The sequence below is a fragment of the Saimiri boliviensis genome, chromosome 14 (assembly GCF_048565385.1).
Source record: "Saimiri boliviensis isolate mSaiBol1 chromosome 14, mSaiBol1.pri, whole genome shotgun sequence".
In the NCBI taxonomy this organism is placed as follows: domain Eukaryota; kingdom Metazoa; phylum Chordata; class Mammalia; order Primates; family Cebidae; genus Saimiri; species Saimiri boliviensis.
This window is the reverse complement of record NC_133462.1, coordinates 1,375,304-1,398,536: the sequence shown is the minus strand read 5'-3', so window position 1 is coordinate 1,398,536 and position 23,233 is coordinate 1,375,304. Positions and strand designations below refer to the sequence as shown.

Genomic DNA, 23,233 nt, shown 5'->3' with positions numbered 1-23,233 from the left:
TCACCTTACATACCTGACACACCCCATCAAGCTAACATTTCCATGACATTTTTGTTAATCATTTTGATAATCATTATTTTAATGTCTTTATAGTTTTACCACGTATATATATTTTCTTAAATGTTATATGGGTTTCTTATTGCCAAATTCTGAATTTTCTATATGTTTTCTACTGTGTGAAAAGATTCTGTAATATGTTTGTTGGATTTGTTCACAAAGGTTCATGTCATGATGGTCAGCTAATTTTCATGGCTTACACATAATCTATTAGATGAATGATCCGGAATCCATTCTAATAGATGTTCTCAAGGAAGTAAAACATTTATTCCTGTGCTTGGTTTAAGAAGGGGGAGTTTGTCTACACATTGTCCCACTCCTGTCATGGATTCATCTCTCCTCACTCTCCTCCCCACCTCCTCCCCTCCCTTCCACATGCCACATAATTGTCTAACTGAAATAACTAATGCCATAGTTGCAAATGGGTAAACAACATGTGTCTCTCTAATCTACCATATTCTCAATCCCAATAGTGACTCCCCTCCTCCTTTTCAGAGTCAACTAGTACTGAACACCGGTTCCAGAAATCTCCAAGAAGGAGGGAAGGCTTCATTTTCTCTTGTCCTCATAAGTCACCCCAAGGCTGTGTTGAAATTGGCTATTATTCAGCCCACAGATGGAAGGGGCAGGAAAAGAAGCAGGGAAATTAGACTGACATGAGGGGACTAGATTCAATGTAAATGGAGGTAGTGGGATGACATATAATAAAGGGTTGACATCTTTTTTAAATCAGTAGTTGTGTGTTGTAAACAACAGTCTAGCATTCTAACCACCTGTGAGGAATTGGCTTTATATTTGGAAATGGAAGAGAAGTGGGAACATGAAGCAGAAAAGGATGAAGGGGAGAAATTCAGAGGGAGTTGCCTTTCGGGTTTGCCGCCTATTGTGCCTATACACCGATGTTGGGTCCTTGAGGAAGGGAAGAGCACAAATGAGCATGGGGTGAAGGAGGAAAGTAAATCCTTGGGCTCCCCTACACCGTCGTCACCTACATCCAGAATTCAGAGCGTTTTCTTATAATCATGCATCAGGGATTGCTTGGCCACTGTTGACTTTAACGTTGAGTGTCCCCTTGCCAACGGAAATTTGGGAATGTATACAAGGCTCTGCCCAAAGAAAACTCTCTATTGTGGCCCTGAAGATCGTCTTCAAGTCCTTCAAAAGAAGGAAAGATTGGAGTATCAGCTGCAGGAAACTGAAATCCAGGCCCATCTCCAATTACAACAGTCTCAGGATGAGTCTGAGAGAAGTTCTGTACCCTGATTTCTCCTCCATCTCCATCTCCATCAGCTCCATCTCCATCATCATCTCCATCTCCATGATATCCATCTATCTCCATCTCCATAATCTCCATCTGTCTCCATCACCATCATCTCCATTTCCATGTCCATCATCTCCATCATCATCTCCATCTCCATCTCTATCATCATATCCATCTCCATCTCCATCATCTCCATTTCCGTCTCCATCATCTCCATCACCATCATCTATTATCTCCATCTCCATCATTACCTATCATCTGCAACCACCATCTCCATCTATCTCCATCTCCATCATCATCTATCATCTCCATCTCCATCATTAACGATCATCTCTAATCTCCATCTCCGTAGCCACGCCCACTTCCTCGAAGTTTGGCGCGTTGGGAACTACATTGCCCAGAAGGCGCCGTACCGCCAGGCGGCGACGCTTGGCCAATGAAAAGAGACCTGCCCAAGCGTGCAGCGCGCAATGGGCGGGACTTTTGGTGTCGCCGCCCCTCGGCGGTCACTCTGCCCTAACGGTGAGCTTAGCCTGCGGGAAGCTGGTTGTAAGCCGAGGCTACCAGCGCCGGAAGGCGCGTTAGCGACGTGCACTGTTCTCGCCGCTCAGAGGCGGGTCTGAGGCTTGGTGGCGGCGCCTAGAGTGGCTCAGGTGCTCTCCTCGGTCGTTGTCTCCCCCTCCCGGCTCAACCCACAGGCTCTGATGGCGGCGGCCGCGCTGAGGGAGCCCGCTGAGGTGAGCGCCGCGTTCTCCTGGCGTCCCCTGAATCCTAAAGCCCTGTGAGGGCCGCCTGCCCAGGTCCCCGGGTGCTGGGGCTTTTCGTGGGCGGGGTCCCGTTTCTGATACGCAGTGTGATGGATTAGGAATGGAGGGCAGGGGGCCCGGCTCGCAAAGATGTGAGGCACACTCTGCGAGTCCCGAACCGGAGGCCTCTTGGTGTCTGTAGTAGGCAGCTTGGGAAGGGGCGAGCCAAGTGTGGAGCCACAGCAGCTGCGCCTTCATCCTGAGGGGGCTACGGTGGCCGCGGAGGGCGAGGGACAGAAGAACGACACGATCTGTTTCAAAAAGTTTGCCAAAGGCAAAACAGACCGGAGTGAGGGTGAGGCGGGTAAAGACAGCCTGTGAGTAGGTAAACTCAATAGGCTAGTGGAGAGTCAAGTGGGACTGGGCCATAGAGGAGGGGTAGTGATCAGATCTGGGATGGATTTCAAAAACCGGACAGACAGGAATTGCTGTTGCAGCAGGTGTGACTGTGAAAAGTAGGGGATGAAGAGCCATTCTGGATTTTTATTCGTATTTTTTTGTTTGTTTGTTTTGAATATCAAGAAGAATGGAGATGGGGAAGGCTACACAGGGAGTAGGTTTTGGGCATGGTGATCCTGAGATGTCCCAGAGTGGAGGCGTCATGCCCACATGGGCAGCTTGCTCACTCACATCTGAAGTTTGGGAAGGGATCTGGGCTGGAGATATCCAAGACATGGTGGGTAGAGGCCTGGACTAGGGTAAGGCTTGGGGCTCCTATTTAGGAGGGAGAATCTTTGTCTTTCAGTTGGGCTCTGAGGTGAAGGAAGGGAGAGATGGGCCTGTAGGATGCAGCTGCCTCTATAGCATGGAGTTTTGTGGTCCGAAGTGGGTCTGTCTGGTGTCTGCAGGAATGGAGGATTATAAAGACCCAGGACTGGATGGAGACTGCAGGGTAGTATATAGGTTTTCCACTCCAGGCTCAGCAGGTGCTCATGTCCAGTCCATCTGGAGAAAAGGAAAGGTCAGCCAGGCTGGTGGAGCAGCCGCTTTGGTGCCTAAGTTTCCCTAGCCGTCAGCACAGAAGGGATGATAACTGCTCCAGTAGAAGGGCTCTCAGCAGTATTGCCTTCAGCGGAGTATGTAACAGGCAGCCAGACTGCCAAAAGAAATGGTATCTGCTCAGGTTCCTCAGAGCCAGGTCGCAGTTTATTAACTTGTGAATTTATGAGTTAAGAACTTATTTAAGCACTAATTGATCATAGTTCATATGCACACAGAGGCAAATAAAACAACACAGATTTATTAAGTTAAACTGATGTAAGCACTTCAGAATTGGTTGTAAACTTAATATACTGTAAAGTATTAAGATAAAATATCTTAAGTATCACATTCTTAATTTAAAAATATGTTTAAGAAACCCACGTTTTCGCTGTGCATGGTGGGGCATGCCTGTCGGGCGGGTGGAAGGATGGCTTGAGCCCAGGAGTTCTGGGTTCTAGTGAGCTATGCTGATCGGGTGGCCACACTAGGTTTGGCATCAATATGGTGACCTCCCGGGAGCGGGGCACCGCCAGGTTGCCTAAGGAGGGGTGCACAGGCACAGGTCGAAAACGGAGCAGGTCAGAATTCCTATGCTGATTAGTAGTGGGATCGCGCCTGTGAATAGCCACTGCACTCCAGCCTGGGCAACATAGCGAGACCTAGTCTCAAAAAAAAAGATGTGAGGTACACTCTGAGAGTGCCGAGCCTAAGGCCTCCTGGTTCAGATAAGTAAGGAGGCCACATAAAGGGTGTGTGCCTCAGCCGGGCATAGTGGCTCACGCCTGTAATCCAAGCACTTTGGAGGTCAAGGCGGGCGGATCACCTGAGGTCGAGAGTTCAAGACCAGCCTGACCAACATGGTGAAACCCCTTTTTAAAAAAAAAAAAAAAAAGTGCCCGGCGCAGTGGCTCAAGCCTGTAATCCCAGCACTTTGGGAGGCCGAGGCGGGTGGATCACAAGGTCAAGAGATCAAGACCATCCTGGTCAACATGGTGAAACCCCGTCTCTACTAAAAATACAAAAAAATTAGCTAGGCATGGTGGCGTGTGTCTGTAATCTCAGGTACTCAGGAGGCTGAGGCAGGAGAATTGCCTGAACCCAGGAGGCGGAGGTTGCGGTGAGCCGAGATCGCGCCATTGCACTCCAGCCTGGGTAACAAGAGCGAAACTCTGTCTCAAAAAAAAAAAAAAAAAAAAAAAAATTAAAAAAAAAGAAAAGTGTGCCTCCTAGATTCAAGCGATTCCCCTGCCTCAGACTCCTGAGTAGCTGGGATTACAGGCACTTGTCACCATGCCTGGCTAATTTTTGTATTTGTAGTAGAGATGAGGTTTCACCATGTTGGCCAGGCTGGTCTCAAACCCCTGACCTCAGGTGATCTGCCCACCTCAGCCTCCCAAAGTGCTGAGATTACAGGTGTGAGCCTCCACACCCAGCCAGAAACCCACACTTTCAAAACCTACCAGTTTATTTGCACTGAAAATGTTGACAAAAGCATTATGTGTACAGTAAGAGTTGATACTTAGTCCTAGACACATAAGAATGAGTTTGATACAAACAGTAGTTCTATTGAGTGAATACCATTATTATTGCCATGTTGCAGATGGCAACACTAAGCACAGGGAAATTGTGCATTCTTCCAAAAGCGCACAACAAGTAAGAGGCATTGCTAAGAACCAAAGTCCAGACTGTAGATAGTCAGGCAACCTGCCTCCAGGGTAGAGGAGGCGGCTTGGATGATCCTTGGCCGACATCACTGTCTGCTTCTCATGGCCTTGTTTTTCCATAGGTTCTTGTGGCTGCAGAGTTACTTATAGACAATGAAGAGGTAAGTGGAGGATGTTTAAGGTCCTCATCCTCCTCAACTCCTGCCTACATGGTCTTCAGAATTATGGTGTTTTGGGACTCCTTGCTTGTTATTCTCACTGCCCTTCCATTTGAGTTCCCTGGAAGATGATCAAACAAAGTCAGGGCCCTGAGTCCACACTATATATTATTTTATTTACTTATTTAGGGACAGAGTTTCACTCTTGTTGCCCAGGCTGGATTCTCAGCTCACCGCAACCTCCACCTCCGGGGTTCAAGCAATTCTCCTGTCTCAGCCTCCCGAGTAGCTGGGATGACAGGCATAAGCCACCACACCTGGCTAATTTTGTGTTTTTAGTAGAGATGGGGTTTCTCCATATTGGTCAGGCTGGTCTCGAACTCCCAACTTCATTTGATCCACCTGCCTCAGCCTCCCAAAGTGCTGGGATTACAGGCGTGAGCCACTGTGTCTGGCCCAGACTATATATTCCCTGGAGGGGTTCTCATTTCTGGCAACCAATGACAGGAGGTTTAAAAGATATAGTGATCAACATTAGAAAATACATGGGGGTAAGGTTGTGCTGGGAATGCTTTTGCATTCCATTTGATACATAATAATGGTATTCAGCCTTAGATCTCCGTTATGTCAAAATCAGCAAGTATAAGGTAGACCTGAAGTGGTTGGCTGAGGAGCTGGGCCTCTGTTCTTTGTATTTTTGTTTGTTCCTTAATATCAGGAAGGATGGAAATGTGGAAGGCTGCACAGTAAGTACGGACCAGAGTTAAGCTTTTTCTGCTATTGAGAACAACTACAGGGTTAAAGGTAGAGGCAGGGAGATCAACAACGAGACTACTACAGTTATCTAGGGAGTGCTGACCAGAGTGGTGCCTGTGGACATAGGAGATGTGGTTGGAGTCTGTGTTTTTTAAGTAGATGTGAGCAGATTTTCTAAAGTGTAGGGTTGGGGAGAGAGAGGTGAATGGTAAGAGTAATTTTCAGTGGGAATAATTAAATTAGGTTTCGGCCATGTTGAAATGAGATGTTCCAGAGACCCTTGAGTGGATTCATTGAGTGGACAAAGAAGTCTGGAATTCAGTGAAGGGTTCAGATTGGAGACCCAGTACAGCTGGTATGTGGACCAAGATGGAGCAGTGGAGCAGATTTAGGAGGGAGCATCTTGAGGTCCTATTGGTAATGCCATTAGGTAATAAGGGAGAACGTATAGGGGCCAAGAATTGGGTCTCTTGCTTGGATACCTGAATGGGAGTGGTGGACTTCACAAGGACATGAAGGCAAATGGTGGCCATGAGGAAGGGGATGTCAGGGTGAGGAGGGTCTGGCTGGTGGCCAAGGTTCCTGTGGGGGTAGACATGAGATGGACATGAAGATGAAGTTATAATGAGGTAAGATAGCAGGAAGCCTGGCACTGCTGGTTATTCATCCAGCTGTGGGATCACAAGGCTTTTGTTCTTACCTGGGACCTGGGGAGTTTCTCAGGCTGCTGGATTAGCTCAAGATCAAATGAGTTCATCTGGGAGAATTGCTAAGCCTGGTTTGGGAGACATATGGCCTAGGCTTCTTTTTTCCTTTTTTTTTGAGACTCAGTTTTGCTCTTGTTGCCCAGGCTGGAGTGCAATGGTGCGATCTCGGCTCACCGCAACCTCTGCTTCTGGGTTTAAGCAGTTCTCCTGCCTCAGCCTCCTGAGTAGATGGAATTACAGGCATGCACCACGCCTGGCTAATTCTGTGTCTTTAGTAGAGACGAGGTTTCTCCATGTTGGTCAGGCTGGTGTTGGACTCCTGACATCAGGTTATCTACCCACCTTAGCCCCCTAAAGTGCTGGGATTATAGGTGTGAGCCACTGCTCCTGGCCAGGTCTGGGATTCTAATGAGAGTCAGAGGAAGGGTGACATAGGAAAGGGACAGCTTTTCAACACAGAAATGGAAGAGTGCCAGAGGTGTCCAGATACACGTGCAATTCCAGGTAGCTGAAGAAGAAGCAAGAAAAGCAGCCAAGTAGGGAGGCCTTCAAAATGGGGCTGAGAGTTGCTCCTGCCAGTCAGTGCCATTGGAGGTCTAGGATGGCATGGAGTTCTGATTGCATTTGGTAAGTGACCTCTGGATGCCATGTGTAGACTGGCACGTGGTGACGCTTGAGGGGGCATATAAAGTGGTGTAGGAGGCGGTGGATGCGGTACAGAGTATGTGCATATTCTAGTGAGTGTAAACAGATGGCCCCAGGACCTTGTATTGGGGGCTTAAGGGAGAACACTGACACAAATTTGATTGTATTTGGGAAACACAATCTGGGGGACCCAAGGCCAGTTGTCTGGCAAGAGAAGAGTAGGACTCTGCATACCATGCCCAGAGCTGAGATGGACTCTTATCTGCCTACCTGCCTATGGTTGCTCAGTGGGACCATGAGGAAAGAGTAGGGATAAGTGGCTCTGGGGCAGGGTCTTACCTCTGAGATGGGGATTAGGGAAGAGGGTGAGCAGGGGCGTATATTTGGGGAGAGGTCTAAAGTCCCCATTAAGGAAGCCACATATAAACTCAACTCTCTCCATCTTGGCAGGGCTATGTGACCTTTGAGGACGTGGCTGTCTGCTTCTCCCAGGAGGAATGGAGATTGCTTGATGAGGCTCAGAGGCTCCTCTACCGCAATGTGATGCTAGAGAACTTTTCACTTATGGCCTCTCTGGGTAAGGTTCTCACACACCACCCCAGCATCCTGGGCTGGGCTCAGCTCTTCCTCCTTTTCCTGGGGATAAGTCTGTTCTTCCCAAAGCTGAATTGTGGGCACTGATCCTTCTCCAATATCGTGAAGTATCTACTATAGTAGGTCTGGGCTGTGTATACTACCACCTTCTCTGCCCAAGCTGTCCCAGAGCTGTGCAGGGAAGGATTTGGGGGTCAGGAGTCTTGCAGTCAGTTTGATGGATCTTACCCCTGGTGGCCTCTCTGTGGCCTGGTGACACTGTGCAGATCTGTGGCAGTTTTGTACCCCTATATTCTGCCTGCTTCTTCTAGCCAGCGTATCTGGGTGTCTGTCTGTGCCAGGAATTGAGTCACTAATGTGATTGTTATTTGACTGGGTTGTTCCTCCTTCAAGGTTCTTTCTGTACTATTTTGTTTTCTTTCCTGTGGTCCCTGATGGGATAAGTCATTCTGGCTCAGTGCTGCCACTGAGCTATCCTTTTCTTTAGGACTTGCATCTTCCAAGACCCGTGAAATAACTCAGCTGGAGTCATGGGAAGAGCCCTTCATGCCTGCTTGGGAAGTTATGACTTCAGCCATACCAAGAGGTACTTGGTGGGTGGAGCTCAGGGAGGCATGAACTCAGGGATGGGTTCATATCATACCAGGAGTCTTTCCAGTGGGCCCAGATATTTTGATACCAAAGCAAGGGGTCATTGCTGATTTCTATCTTTTATTCCTCAGTCACCCATTTATATCTTCTGATATCTGACCCAGGGCCATTCCCCACCTCTCTGTCCTCAGTGTTTGACCCAGGCCTCAGCAGCACCCTTCAATAGCTTTCACTGAATGTGTGGTAAGGTGGGGGCTTACCTTTGCATAGTTCTTGAACAACAGCTGTTTGGTTGCAGTTGGTATTTTCTGGACCTGGATATACCCTTCTGTGCTGTGTTCCTGTGTCTCCAGCAGCCAAAGCCCTACGGAAGGCCATTTGGAGATAATTGTGTTGGGGACCCTGTCTCTCCTCCCTGTGCTACATCCCATCCTTGCATCTTTGGGGCTCATAAGTCCTCCCCAAATTCATGAACTGGCTGGCTTCAGCATTGCACGGCAGGCCCTTTCCTGCTGAGAGCTCATTTCTGCCAGCAGTTCCAGGCACTAGTTACTGGGTGAGTCAGACATGTTTGTGAGAGTGCTACCTCCTTACACCGAAGTCTCTGTATACTTCAACAACATTTCTTTCAGGTTGTTGGAATGGAGTGGAGGCCAAGGAGGCTCCTAAGCAGAGTGCTTCTGTAGGAGTGCTTGGCTCAAATGTTCAGCAACACCAGAAGCAGCAATGTGGAGAGAAACCCTTAAAAAGAGAAGAGGGCAGGATCCCAGTTTTGAGGAGTTGCAGAATCCACCTGTCAGAGAAGTCCTTGCAAAGCAGGGAGGTTGGGAAGGACCTTCCAACCAGCTCAGGTCTTCTTAAGCACCAGATGACTCACAGGGGAGAGGAGTCACATAGGACTACCAAAAGTAGGGAGGCCTTTCATGCTGGAAAAAGGCATTACACATGCAGTGAATGTGGGAAAACCTTCGGTCAGAAATATTTACTTGTTCAGCACCAGAGACTACATACTGGGGAAAAGCCTTATGAATGCAGTGAATGTGGGAAGTTATTTAGTCATAAGTCCAACCTTTTTATACACCAAATAGTTCACACTGGAGAAAGGCCTTATGGGTGTAGTGACTGTGGGAAATCCTTTAGCCGTAATGCTGACCTCATTCAACACCAGAGAGTTCACACTGGAGAAAAGCCTTTTACATGCAGTGAATGTGGAAAAGCTTTCAGGCATAATTCCACACTTGTTCAGCATCACAGAATCCACACTGGAGTAAGGCCTTATGAGTGCAGTGAATGTGGGAAATTGTTTAGTTTCAACTCCAGCCTCATGAAACATCAGAGAGTTCACACTGGAGAAAGACCTTATAAGTGCAGTGAATGTGGAAAATTCTATAGCCACAAATCCAGCCTTATCAATCATTGGCGTGTTCACACTGGAGAAAGGCCTTATGAGTGCAGCGAATGTGGGAAATTTTTTAGCCAAAGCTCAAGCCTCATGCAACATCGAAAAGTTCATACTGGAGAAAAGCCTTTTAAGTGCAATGAATGTGGCAGATTCTTTAGTGAGAATTCCAGCCTTGTTAAACATCAGAGGATTCACACTGGAGCAAGGCCTTATGAGTGCAGGGAATGTGGGAAATTTTTTCGCCACAGCTCCAGTCTTGTTAAACATCGAAGGATTCACACTGGAGAAATGCAGTGATTGTGGGAAGTCCTTTAGTCAGCATTTCAACCTCATTCAACACCAGAAAGTTCACCTTGGAAAAATGTCTTGAAGGTAACAAATGGAAATCCATTAGGCACATCTCCAATTTCATTCAACTGTTGGACAGTTCACAGAGTGGGCAATTTAGTGAATGTGGAAAAAGACTTTAGCTAAAGGCCTAACTCTGTTCAACACCAGAAAGTTTAGACTGGAGAAGGCCTTAGGGTAGCAGGTTATATACTGTCTCTAAATCAATTTGACCTGATTTAAAACAAACTTTGAGAATGGCCTTTATGGGGGAGCTGGCAATTGAACATCATTCATCTAAATATGCATCCTGGAGGCAGGATGAGAATTCGTGACAGATTGCCCCTCCTGAGAAGACAGCCCTTTGCCTGGGAGCTCCAGGGAGAGGGGGCCCTGTATTCCTGGCTGCACTCAGTCTGGAATGGAGTTTTAATCTCCCTGAGTTTGGAGGTGGGGGAGGAAAGGAGTGGTTTTGGTTCCGATGGGACTGACTTTTGCTGTTCTTATGAATATTGGATCTTCTTTAATATTTATTTGCCATATACCCTTGTGACCATTTCCAGAGACTGAATTGTGTTTTTATAATTTTCACCAGTTTGGCTGCATAACAGGTCTGCAAAGCTCCTCACTCAGTTATTCTATAAGTTGATCCAAATGTTTGAAATTTTAAGAACTTGCCAAATTGTGTTCTAAATGGTTAGCATTTCACATTTCCTCCTGGAGTATATTAGATTTTCCGTTTCTGACAGTTTATATGTATGGAAGTCATAGGCCATTCATTTTAGCCATTTTAGTAGTATGCAGTAGTATTTCATCGTAGTTCTTACTTTTTATTTTCTGAGGACTGTTTTGAGCATTTTAAAATGTGCTTATTTGTCACCCATGTATCTTCTTTAGTGAAATATCTGTTATTTTTTGCCTGTTTTTAAAAATATTTGGTTGGTTACAAGTTCTTAATATTTCTGGAGACAAATTCCTTATTTGATATAAGCATTGCCAATATTTTCTCATGGTCTGTGGCTTTTGTTTTCTTTTTTAAAATTTAGCGATGAGATCTTGCTGTGTTGCACAGACTAGTCTCTAGCTCCTGGCCTCAAGTGATCCTCCTGCCTCTGTCTCCTAAAGTGCTGGCATTACAGGCATGAGTCACCATGCTGGGCCTTGTTTTCAGTTCTTAGCAATATCTTTCCAAGAGCAGATTGTCTTAATTTTTAAGAAGTCCAGTTTTTCTGTTTGTTATTTTATTCATTGTGCATTTGGTGTTGTATTCCCTATCATATCTTTTTCTATAAATAAAAGCCTTACGTGAGTATGCTACTGTAGTCTTATGAATCTTTTAAAATATCCAACTTCTGAAATATTTATAGGTTTAACTACAGATAAAGAATTCAGTGCATATAGATAATGTGCACATATTTCCTATCTTTTCTGAGACAGCCTAGCAAGCAGTGGCATGCCAGTAGCTTTGAGTATATTTAATGCCCATTTACTGGTTTATATAATTTTTTAATAAACGGAATGAGAAGTCTTTACAGAAGAGGCTGTTTTCAGGTTGTGACAGAAAAGGTACAACATGAGTCTAGGAAATACTGCATTGGAAACTGAAGAAATTCTCATAGAATAATGTTTATGTATTTGCTTTCTATTGCTATCCTGACAGATCACCACAAACTTATGGTTTAAACAACACAAATATGTTATCTACTGTTCTGTAAGTCATAAGTATAACACAGATCTCACTGGACTGAAATCAAAATGTTGGCATGATTGTGTTTCTAGAATCTCAGGGACAATATGTTTCTTGCTTATTTGGGTTGTTAGCATATTTAAGTTCTTCGTGGTTGTAGGACTGCAATTTTTCTTGATGGCATCAGCTGAGAGTCATCCCTAGAACTTTTACAAAATATTAAAGGAAGAAATAATACCAATTGTTTACAAACTCTTCGAAAAAGATAAAGGTTTGAACAGTTCTGGACTATATGAAAGTTAGCGTTAACAGGACACCAAAGCAGGCAATGACATTAAACAGAACTATAGACCAATAACTGCGTGAATGTAGGCACAGAGCCTTCATAAAATTTTAGCAAATTGGGGCACTGGTCCTTCAAATTGCCCACTGGGTCTCTTCCAGGCATACTTGCCTTTCTTTCCTGTACTAAAGCCTTTTTATTTTTATTTATTTATTTATTTATTTTTGAGACGGAGTTTCGCTCTTGTTATCCAAGCTGGAGTGCAATGGCGCGATCTCGGCTCACCGCAACCTCCGCCTCCCGGGTTCAGGCAATTCTCCTGCCTCAGCCTCCTGAGTAGCTGGGATTACAGGCACGTGCCACCATGCCCAGCTAATTTTTTGTATTTTTAGTAGAGACGGGGTTTCACCAAGTTGACCAGGATGGTCTCAATCTCTTGACTTCGTGATCCACCCGCCTCGGCCTCCCAAAGTGCTGGGATTACAGGCTTGAGCCACCGCGCCCGGCCTAAAGCCTTTTTTTTTTTTTGAGATGGAGTTTCACTCTTGTTACCCAGGCTGGAGTGCAATGGCGCGATCTCGGCTCACCGCAACCTCTGCCTCCTGGGTTCAGGCAGTTCTCCTGCCTCAGCCTCCTGAGTAGCTGGGATTACAGGCACGAGCCACCATGCCCAGCTAATTTTTTGTATTTTTAGTAGAGACGGGGTTTCACCGTGTTGACCAGGATGGTCTCGATCTGTTGACCTCGTGATCCACTCGCCTCGGCCTCCCAAAGTGCTGGGATTACAGGCTCGAGCCACCGCGCCCGGCCTTAAGCCTTTTTAAATAAACTTGCGCTCATGCTAAAACAAAACAAAATTTAGCAAATTGAATTCATCCATATAAAACAATAATAAAACTTATTGAGGTTTATCAAGAATACGATTTCGATCCAATAATTCGAACTCTATTAATATAATCTATATTAACAGACTAAAATAGAAATCTCAAAACTGTAATAAAAGCGTTTTTACAAAATTCAAAACTAGGTTTTGATAAACTCAGCAAACTAGAACAAGATGATGATTTCCTCTACCTAATGTAGCACATCTATGAAAAACAAACAGCTAACAGCACATCTGATATATATGTGATCAAAGATTTGATAAGCTGATTTTCCCCAACATTAGGAATAATAAGATAAATTTGTCAACATTCATCACTTCTCATTTAAAAAAAAAAAACATTGAAAGATTGTACAGGCAGAACCCAAACTGTCTGTATTTACATATGATATGATAATATTGAAAATTTCAAATTGTCTACTAAAAAGCTACTAGCTCTAATATTTCAGTTTAGCAAGGCCTAAGATAAAAAGGCTAGTGTATGTGTCTCTATACTGGGTTGATGTATTAGCTAGCAAATACATGCTTGGCAACTGAAAAAAAGTATTTTACAATAGCATAAAAATAAATATTTAGGCCGGGCGCGGTGGCTCAAGCCTGTAATCCCAGCACTTTGGGAGGCCGAGGCGGGTGCATCATAAGGTCGAGAGATCGAGACCAACCTGGTCAACATGGTGAAACCCCGTCTCTACTAAAAATACAAAAAATTAGCTGGGCATGGTGGCGCGTGCCTGTAATCCCAGCTACTCAGGAGGCTGAGGCAGGAGAATTGCCTGAACCCAGGAGGCGGAGGTTGCGGTGAGCCGAGATCGCGCCATTGCACTCCAGCCTTGGTAACAAGAGCAAAACTCCATCTCAAAATAAATAAATAAATAAATAAATAAATAAAAATAAATATTTAGAAATAAGTTTAACAAAATATGTTCAAGAACCGTAAAAACATTGCTGAGGGACATTAAATAAGGCCTAAGTAAATGACACAGCAAGTTCCTGAATCTGAGATTTAATAGTTTTAAGCTGTCAGTTTTCCTTTAACTGTTATATAGGTTGAGACAATCCCAATAAAAACCCAATTTTTTAAATAAAAATTTACAAGTGTATTCTGAAAAGTTACATGGAAATACAAAGGGCCTGTACTAAATTGTCAAAACAATTTTATAAATAAGAATAAATTTGAAACTGCATGCCTTTCATGTCACCTCTCATTTACCCGATTCTTTGCCTGGTCCTCTCACCTGTGGGCTGAGCACTGGCTGATATTATTACGGCTTTGGCATGACTTATGAAGCAAGGGTTATGATGGTGACTGAGGGTTGGAGGAAGAAAAGAGACTCAGGATCTTGGTCACTTCACTTCCTTACTTCATTGTGGTCACAGAGATTTTCCTCCATTATCTCCTAGAAGTTGTATAGTTTTTGGTTTTACATTTATGTCTATGAATTGTTTTGGGTTAAATTTTAGAATAGAACTTGCTGGAACATTGGTTAAATTATCAGGAAAAATGGTAAATTAAGTATAAAAATGGCTACATTTTTTGGGGAAATAAAAGCAAATAGCAAGATGATGGTGTTATTCGTAGAAATAAAAGAGAGAGTTAGACATGGTGATAAAAGCTGAGAAGTCTGTTCATTTTGGAACACATTTAAATATCTATCACAGAGGCAAATTGGAAACTCAGAAAAAAAAATTGGAAAAATGAATCTAGAAATCAGGGAATAGTAAGGATGGTAGGGAAGGTTTAAATTAGTAAAATGGAAGATGTCTTAGAAAACTCATGAAGGTTATGTGACCTGAGGATGCAGAAGTGATCACTGGGCTAAAATGAAGAACAGATATGGAGAGGAGTGGCAGACTTGCATGAAAGGCATGCATTCAGTAAAGCTATCACATCACAGCCCAGTGAATAGTCTCAGTATCAGCACATCTCTTAAACCAGCACCATAGTCAATAATCAAAATCTCCTTCATCCACCAAAGGGTTTTAACTCCTAGCATTTATGACTTACTAGTGTTCTGTATTCTAACATAGATTTTGCTCATCTTTGCTTTTTTTACTCTTGCTAAATTCTCAGTGGCGTATCTTCATTTGGAGAAATATTTGTCTTTTAAGTCTAGTCGTGGCTGCTTCCATCCTAGTCCTACGCCTTTTCCTTGTGCTCCTCTTCCTCTTTCTGTTCTTTCTCTTCCTGCTCCTTGTCCCTTTGCATCTTTATCTTCATTTTTTTTTTTTCACCAGAAATCCCTCAGGTTGACAGAGATGGTGGTATGTAGCTATATGTGCCACATGTGGCCTAGAGTATAGGACTGATAAGATGTGATTCATAACAATATGGATAGACTACGCAATTGTGCGTTTAAAAAAAAAAACACACACACACTCTGCATGACCTATACTTAAGAGGCCCTTAGAGCTTCCTCAGTAAATTTCTGTTGATTTGTGTGTCTTTGGGTTGGTTTCCTACCTGGAGATGTGACAACATGGATTATGGACATTACAGTTTCAAAGTACATTTCCACGGAAGAGGATGACAGAATAATTGCCTTTATATAGAATATGAGTCATAGGAGGTTTCTCTTTGAAATTCTTAATTGTTTACCAACAGTTTCCCTAAATGCACCAAGATTCCACCCTCACATATGTGGCACTTGGCTACACAGCCTTCCAGCTATGACAGGAAGCATTTAAGTTTCTGTTGTAAAGGAAAGAAGAGATTCGGGGCAGAAAGTGTCCTGACTCTGGGGTGTTACTGAACTCCTCTGCTGAGGAAGGAATTTTTGGGCCAAACAGCAACAGTAAGTCTATCAAGCATATAGCAAACATATTCCTGATAGTGTCACATGCACCACAATATAAAGATATCTGAGGATAATTAATATCAGAGTCTGAAGTCAGATATTTATGGTGGGGCTAGAATATGCCAAAAACAATGTTACAGGAATGGCAAGACCCAAATGAACAGAAATAATAGGGACTGTTAAATTATTTCAGGTCCTACTCTAAATAATTACTTGTGTCACAATAAGAATGAATACGTCAAACTTCATGATAACTATATAAACACTTGCAAAGAATGAAGGAATAATTTCCATATTATGGATTCTTTGGGTAGCTTTCTGAAACTCAAAACTAAATATTGCAAGCTAACTAAGATAGAATTTCTTCAGAAATATCAACCAATGCTTCAAGAAATCTTTAAAAATAACAAAGGTCAATATAAGAAGTCAATATTAATACTCCACCAAAATCATATTTAATGCAGATACTCATTTATACTTTAAAGAGACAATACACAAAGTACGTACCAGGTTATTTACTTTTTTTTTCTTTTTTCTTTCTTTTTTTGAGATGGAGTCTCGCTTTGTCACCCATGCTGGAGTACAGTAGCACTACCTTGGCTCACTGCAACCTCTGCCTCCTGGGTTTAAGCAATTGTGTTGCCCCAGCCTCCTGAGTATCTGGAATTACAGACACACACATGCCTAGCTAATTATTATTATTATTATTATTATTTGTATTTTTAGTTGAGATGGGATTTCACCATGTTGATCAGGCTGGTCTGGAACTCCTGACCTTGTGATCCACCTGCCTCGGCCTCCCAAAGTGCTGGGATTCAGGTGTGAGCCACCTCATTGGCCCCTGATTATTCGCTTTAAAGCTGATGAAAATGAAAGTAACATGAAAGATAATAATGCTTTGCAGATTACTCTTCAAATAAAAGAGATATTTAGAGAATATGTGAACTTTAAGAAGAACACAAATAAGAATAAACGTGACAAAGTTTGAAGTAAGATTTATTTATTTACTTATTTTTTTGAGACGGAGTCTCACTCTGTTGCCCAGGCTGAAGTGTAGTAGCACCATCTCAGCTCACTAAAACCTCCACCTCTCAGGTCGAAGTGATAATCCTGCTTCAGCTTCTGAGTAACTGAAATTACAGGTGCATGGCACCACATCTGGCTAATTTTTGTATATTTAGTAGAGACGGGATTTCACCATGTTAGCCAGGCTGATCTCAAACTCCCAACCTCAAGTAATCTGCCAGTCTTGGCCTCCCAAAGTGTGGCAATTGAATTAAGTAAGATTTAAGGGCTCATAAATTTGCTATACAAATTAAGACTGTTGGCATTTCATAATATAGATTATAATTACAGAAGTTATAAAGATAAATACAAGGATCTTGTATGATTCATCAGGAATTTTCACATACTAAAATATAAAATAGGCCGGGCGCGGTGGCTCAAGCCTGTAATCCCAGCACTTTGGGAGGCCGAGGCGGGTGCATCACAAGGTCAAGAGATCGAGACCATCCTGGTCAACATGGTGAAACCCCCGTCTCTACTAAAAATACAAAAAAAGTAGCTGGACATGGTAGCATATGCCTGTAATCCAAGCTACTCAGGAGGCTGAGGCAGGAGAATTGCCTGAACCCAGGAGGCGGAGGTTGCGGTGAGCCGAGATCGCGCCATTGCACTCCAGCCTGGGTAACAAGAGCAAAACTCCGTCTCAGGAAAAAATAAATAAATAAATAAAATAAAATATAAAATAAAAATTCTGGCCGGGCGCAGTGGCTCAAGCCTGTAATCCCAGCACTTTGGGAGGCCAAGGTGGGCGGATCATGAGGTCAAGAGATCGAGACCATCCTGGTCAACATGGTGAAACCCCGTCTCTACTAAAAATAGAAAAAATTAGCTGGGCATGGTGGCGCATGCCTGTGATCCCAGCTACTCAGGAGGCTGAGGCAGGAGAATTGCCTGAATCCGGTAGGTTGCGGTGAGCCGAGATTGCGCCATTGCACTCCAGCCTGGGTAACCAGCGAAACTCCGTCTCAAAAAAAAAAAAAAAAAAAAAAAAAAAAAAAAAAAAATCTGTAAGTAAACAAGAATATGAGACTATGAGCAAGGTACTATCAGAAAACCGAACTTTCAACAAAAAGCTTTTTTCTCTTTTGATTTTCGTCATTTGTGTAAAACAAACTGAAAAACATTTTGTAGTATTAGAAACTTAAAGCCAGCCATGAGAAAGTAATAATGCCTTTTCTTGAAAGATTAACTAATATTCAAGCTATACAATTTAAAATATTATTAACTATTACTTTTTTTTTTTTTTTTTGAGACGGAGTTTCGCTCTTGTTACCCAGGCTGGAGTGCAATGGCGCGATCTCGGCTCACCGCAACCTCCGCCTCCTGGGCTCAGGCAATTCTCCTGCCTCAGCCTCCTGAGTAGCTGGGATTACAGGCATGCGCCACCATGCCCAGCTAGTTTTTTGTATTTTTAGTAGAGACGGGGTTTCACCATGTTGACCAGGATGGTCTCGATCTCTCAACCTCGTGATCCACCCGCCTCGGCCTCCCAAAGTGCTGGGATTACAGGCTTGAGCCACCGCGCCCAGCCAACTATTACTTTTAAATTAAATACTGTTAATAATTTTTAATAAGGATAACTGATATTTTAAACCAGTTTGAACTAGCTCATGGATTTGTCAGTTTCTTTAAACAAATGCTCAGCTTTCTCAGCCTGTCCTAAGTGTGCACCTACAAATCTAGATTCCTATTCTGCTACTCTGCTGTCTCTCTAAATTCCAAACACATAGGATTTCTTCCAACTCCTTAAGGCTGTATAGGATCAATCTAGGTGATTTTCCCACTGTCAGAGAGAATTGTACCTAATTATGTTTCAAAATAGATTTTTGAAAAATTTCCCATGTATCTTCCTAAGACTCAAAGTGAGAGATTTCTCATAATTCTCTAAAGTTAAAATTTTACTTCTGTAATACTATTTCAAAATTTCCTGAACTTCAATTAGATTGGATAATCTTTGTATAACTAAGATAGTCATTTTTATTTCGATTATAAGAACTAAAATGGGGCAGGAACATAATTGATTTTATTTGCCATTGCATCCAAAATTTTTACCATGTAATAGTTTGCTACATGTTAACAAATATTGAAATGAATGATTAGATGCTATGAAGAAAACAGACTCATAGCACTGTAATCAGATTACAAAATCAATTTGTTTTGGCTCTACAGGCAAAGCAGAACCAAGAGACCCATGTGTCACTACTGGTGAACACAAAGGGGTTGAATGCTAGGAAACATGAGGCCACCGGCACAGAACTGTTCACCATCCAGGGGCCTGGGTTTTCAGCTAAAGTCGTCCAGTTAATGTACTGTAGATTGAATAAAAGGTGAAAAAGGAGCAGACCAGGATTAGGGTAGCGTATGTGGCTGCAGCCTCATGGGAAAATCTGGAGGAGAGTCTGTGACTGTGAACATTTTGGACTTGGTGCTCGTGCCTGTGCAGGACAAAAACCATGGAGCCACTGGCCCAGACCATGAAAACCAAACTCACAGTCGGGGGGAAAATATGTGATTGCATAGAATAACCCGAATCTGTCTTAAATTGTGCAGGAACAGACTCCATAAATCATTTCTACATTAAGATTTTCCTGTTCAGTGCACCAGTCACTATTTTAAGAATACATGTGGGTGTGGGACGGGGGTTACAATTCCAGCTATTCATTTCTGAAAGAAAAAAAAAATACATGTATTCATTAAGAGATGCAAAATCCAGCACAAGAAGCAAGAGAAGCCAATGAACTTTGAAGATCTAATCTTGAGTTCCATCCACATCCATATACTGGGGTTGAGCTTAATGGCGTGGAAGCCTTTGAGGAGGCAGATACTGCTGAAGGAAACCCCTGTGCCTACTCTGTAATAATAAAGTTTACATCCTGCATCATCTGGGAAATATTTTAATGCAAAGGCCTCCATTGTTTGAGGTATCCCTTTGTAGGAAAGGACCGAGCAATCGGCTAAGGTCAGTTGGTTGAGAATCAGGTCTGTGGGTCTCAACTTCCGTCCAGTGAGCAAAGGTAAGCTGTAAAGACAAGGAGTGAGGAATTTCCCAAAATCCCAATTCCAGTCTGAGCAAGGAAGATTTCAGCTTTTTAAAATCAATTGGCTCAACATCTAGAATGTGGTGATTTCAGTTGTAGTCAGAGGAATAAGTAGGAAAAAAAGACCATAGATGTCTTACCATCACTGTGGAGAGTACTTTTCTGTGCTTATCCTATCTCATATTTCCCACTTTAATTGAGCATTGACACCTTATGGTTATTTGCCCAAAGGCAGTTCCTGAAAAACTACATTGGAAATAGCCTCAGTGTCCAACTACAAGTGTCTGGGTGAATGAATGAGTGCAAAACTGCACAATACATCGCCACAGCTTTAGAGTTTAGTAAAGATCTCTGTATATATCCCATTAATATTGTTTCAGGATTTTTCCAACACCATCGAAAAATTAGGAAACATCTTGAACACAACACAAATTTTGTGATTGTTCTGGTTGCTTTGTCTGCAGGAAAGACGAGATGAATGCAGAAAACTGTACCCAGCTAAAATGGATCATGTAGGAATATAAAAACTCACTCAAGGACACAATTTGAAAATCTACTGGTAACCTCAATTCATCCTACGGTGTGAGCTAAACCCATCCATATTAGCGTTACATTTTCCATCTGATTTTATGTAACTCTCCTACCACCAACCACTTCACAGTAACTCACATGCTGCAACACTTGACTCCCACTTTCACAAGCAAAATTCAGGCTTTTTAAGTAAACGGCCATATTTATCATATTATTTATTTATTTATTAAATATTTAACGTGTAAAGTTGCATTGTCTTACTTATTAGACTTCTATATTTTATGTTTCACAGATGGTATTTTGTGTCTCCATAAGCCCTGGGATTTTATTTTGTATTTTGCATAATTCCATGTTTTTCAGGAATGCATACGTTGTATTACTGTAGAACTGACTTAATGGAGTTTTTCCAGGGTATATTTTGCATTGAAAAATTCACATTTCAGAATATACAATGTATACTGTATTTTTTTAAGCAAGTAAAAATATATAAAAGGACAGTGCTAACAGAAAAGGGATAGAACTGATAGTGTATACAGTTTTCTTCTGTTATACCTTTGTCTCTTTACAAATCTAAATATTTTACATAATTTTTATACAATATTAAATCAAGGTAAAACTTGAAAAATCCATGCAATGAAAGGTGAAATGAACAAAAAAGTGAGCTTGTGTATCAGCATGATCGCCAATGCAGGCAAGATTTTTTTTAAAGCCTTCATATGGTTTTAAACTTAGACCCATATGTGAATACACACACACACACAACTGAATATAAGTAAAAGTAATGAATTCTGAATGAGAACATTGGAGAGGATCATTAACAGTATCTTTGTTTTGATTTTATAATATAGTCTTGCAAATGTTATTCTGGAAGAAACTAGATAATATGTATACACAAGATCATTCAGTATTATTTTTTACAGCTGCATGTAAATCATTAATTGTGTCTATATACATGTTCAATTTAAAATTATATGTGTATATACAAGGCAAAAAAGAATACAAAATATATAAAAGTCATGTCTATAATCATGTTTTGCCAAAATGTATTGGTATTGATACATTGAAAAAATAAGCAATATTACACTAAGAATGTGTGCAATGTGACACTAAAATTAGATAATTTTAAGGAAATATAGAAGCACAATGTAAAACTATTAAAATATGAGGATCAGAAATAAATAATATTGGAGACAAACTATAGCCAAAGATTACATTCCTAAAGATATTTTTACAACATAAGGTGTATTATTTAATAAGACTCCAACATAAGTGGTAATTTTTCTAAAGTTTCTCAAGTAATTATAAAATATCAAAATTATAAACAAAAACTAAAGAGAAATGAAGACAATAGGTAGCAACAAAATCTAATTGCTAAATATGGGGGGAAAAGGCCAGGCGCGGTGGGTTATGCTTGTAATCCCATCACTTTTAGGCAGGCGAATCACTTGAGGCCACTTCGAGACCAGCCTGGGCAACGTGGTGAAACCCCTTCTCTACTGAAAATACAAAAATTACCCGGGCCTAGTGGCGCACGCCTGTAGTCCCAGCTACTTGGGAGGAGGAGGCAGAATTGCTTGAGCCTGGGAGGCAGAGGTTGCAGTGAGCAGAAATTGCGCTGCACTCCGGTCTAGGCGAGTGAGACTCTAAAAAAAGAAAAAAATAATAAAAGAAAAAAAAGAAGATATAATGTTTTTGCAATCTCATTCTCATTTCAGTTCCACTTATGATGATAGATAAATTATGTAATTGAAGTCACTAACATTTGGGGGCAAAAATCAGAATAAACACATACGTGTGGGATAAGGGGATGCTGATCCCACTGTTGGTGATCACCTTGGTTGGATACCAAGATTTTATCATGCAGATGAAACCTACAGGTAGCAAGCTTCAGAGAAATAGATTTAAAAAGTTTCTTATTAGACTGAAGGTCTATGCTGATGTTATTGAGATAGGGGTAGAATGAGGCATGTCCAATTCCCTCTTCCATCATGGCCTGAACTAGGTTTTCAGGTTAACTCTATAATACTGAGAGGAGGGGTCCATTCAGATAGTCGGGAGGCCTTTTAATTTTAATTTTGGTTTATAATCTCTACATTTAAAAAAGAAAAAGTTAAGGACTGCATCAATTGTCAACATTTTTAATGTATTGTATGCAATCTATGTCAACTTTTGTGCTGAGAAATGAAGATCAAATCGTATTCGTTTACCATGTGTATGTGATAGGCTTTGCTGACCTAGTTTTTTCTTTTTTTTCTCTCTCTTTTTTTTTTTTGAAATGGAGTTTTGCTCTTGTTACCCAGGCTGGAGTGCAATGGCGCGATCTCGGCTCACCGCAACTTCTGCCTCCTGGGTTCAGGCAATTCTCCTGCCTCAGCCTTCCGAGTAGCTGGGATTACAAGCACGCACCACCATGCCCAGCTAATTTTTTTTTTGTATTTTTAGTAGAGACGGGGTTTCACCATGTTGACCAGGATGGTCTCGATCTCTTGACCTCGTGATCCACCCGCCTCAGCCTCCCAAAGTGCTGGGATCACAGGCTTGAGCCACCGCGCCCGGCCTGGTGACCTAGTCTGATGGGTTTTTTTCTTTGTCCTCTCGCTCTTGAACTGGGTTCACACGGCCCCGTGGACTGCGGCGTGGCAGGAACTACACCACCCAGAATACTGCGCGCCGAGCGCGCCGGGGCCTTGGACTAATCAGTGCGAGCGCGCGGTACGTCAGAGCGGAAACTTCCGGCGCCTTTCCGGTGGTGGTCATTTTGGCTGCCAGCATGCGCGTCCGCCCGCCAGGCGGTTCCGGCTCGCTGGGTCCGGGCCAGGAGGTGGTGCCCGCCCGCAGAGAATCGTGCCTGGTCCCGGTCCGAGCGCCTCCCGGCGATCTGCCACTGCACGCCCGCCGGATCCCGGGCTTCACCGCGCGCCTCTCCAGGCCCCGCCCCGCCCAAGGTCCCATGGATGCGGCAGCGCCGGTGAATCCACTGCAGGTGAGAGCGACATCCTCGG

General features: G+C 42.8%; 4 protein-coding genes across 4 annotated transcripts in view; all 4 read left to right on the top strand.

Annotated features, from left to right (window-relative positions):
* The first annotated feature begins 1,971 nt into the window (after positions 1-1,971).
* Positions 1,972-10,198, top strand: LOC101030412 (uncharacterized). Its single transcript, XM_074385833.1, is given in 5 exon segments — positions 1,972-2,055; positions 7,486-7,612; positions 8,117-8,215; positions 8,853-9,906; positions 9,908-10,198. Coding segments are annotated over 5 exon segments (1,398 nt in total). The 5' UTR covers positions 1,972-2,022; the 3' UTR covers positions 9,993-10,198.
* Positions 10,199-18,037: 7,839 nt separating this feature from the next.
* Positions 18,038-23,233, top strand: part of ZNF549 (zinc finger protein 549) — a 33,694-nt gene continuing 28,498 nt past the window's right edge. Inside the window, exon 1 of the mRNA XM_003944008.4 lies at positions 18,038-23,214. Coding sequence (XP_003944057.1) covers positions 23,002-23,214 — 213 coding nt within the window. The 5' untranslated portion in view covers positions 18,038-23,001. The remainder of the gene's footprint in view (positions 23,215-23,233) is intronic.
* LOC101048742 (uncharacterized) overlaps positions 23,154-23,233 on the top strand; it is a 264,023-nt gene continuing 263,943 nt past the window's right edge. The window contains 1 exon segment of the mRNA XM_074385820.1: positions 23,154-23,214. The gene's annotated coding sequence lies outside the window, so the exon portion shown is untranslated.
* The window catches only part of ZIK1 (zinc finger protein interacting with K protein 1), a 93,873-nt gene continuing 93,819 nt past the window's right edge, over positions 23,180-23,233 (top strand). The window contains exon 1 of the mRNA XM_074385832.1: positions 23,180-23,214. The gene's annotated coding sequence lies outside the window, so the exon portion shown is untranslated. The remainder of the gene's footprint in view (positions 23,215-23,233) is intronic.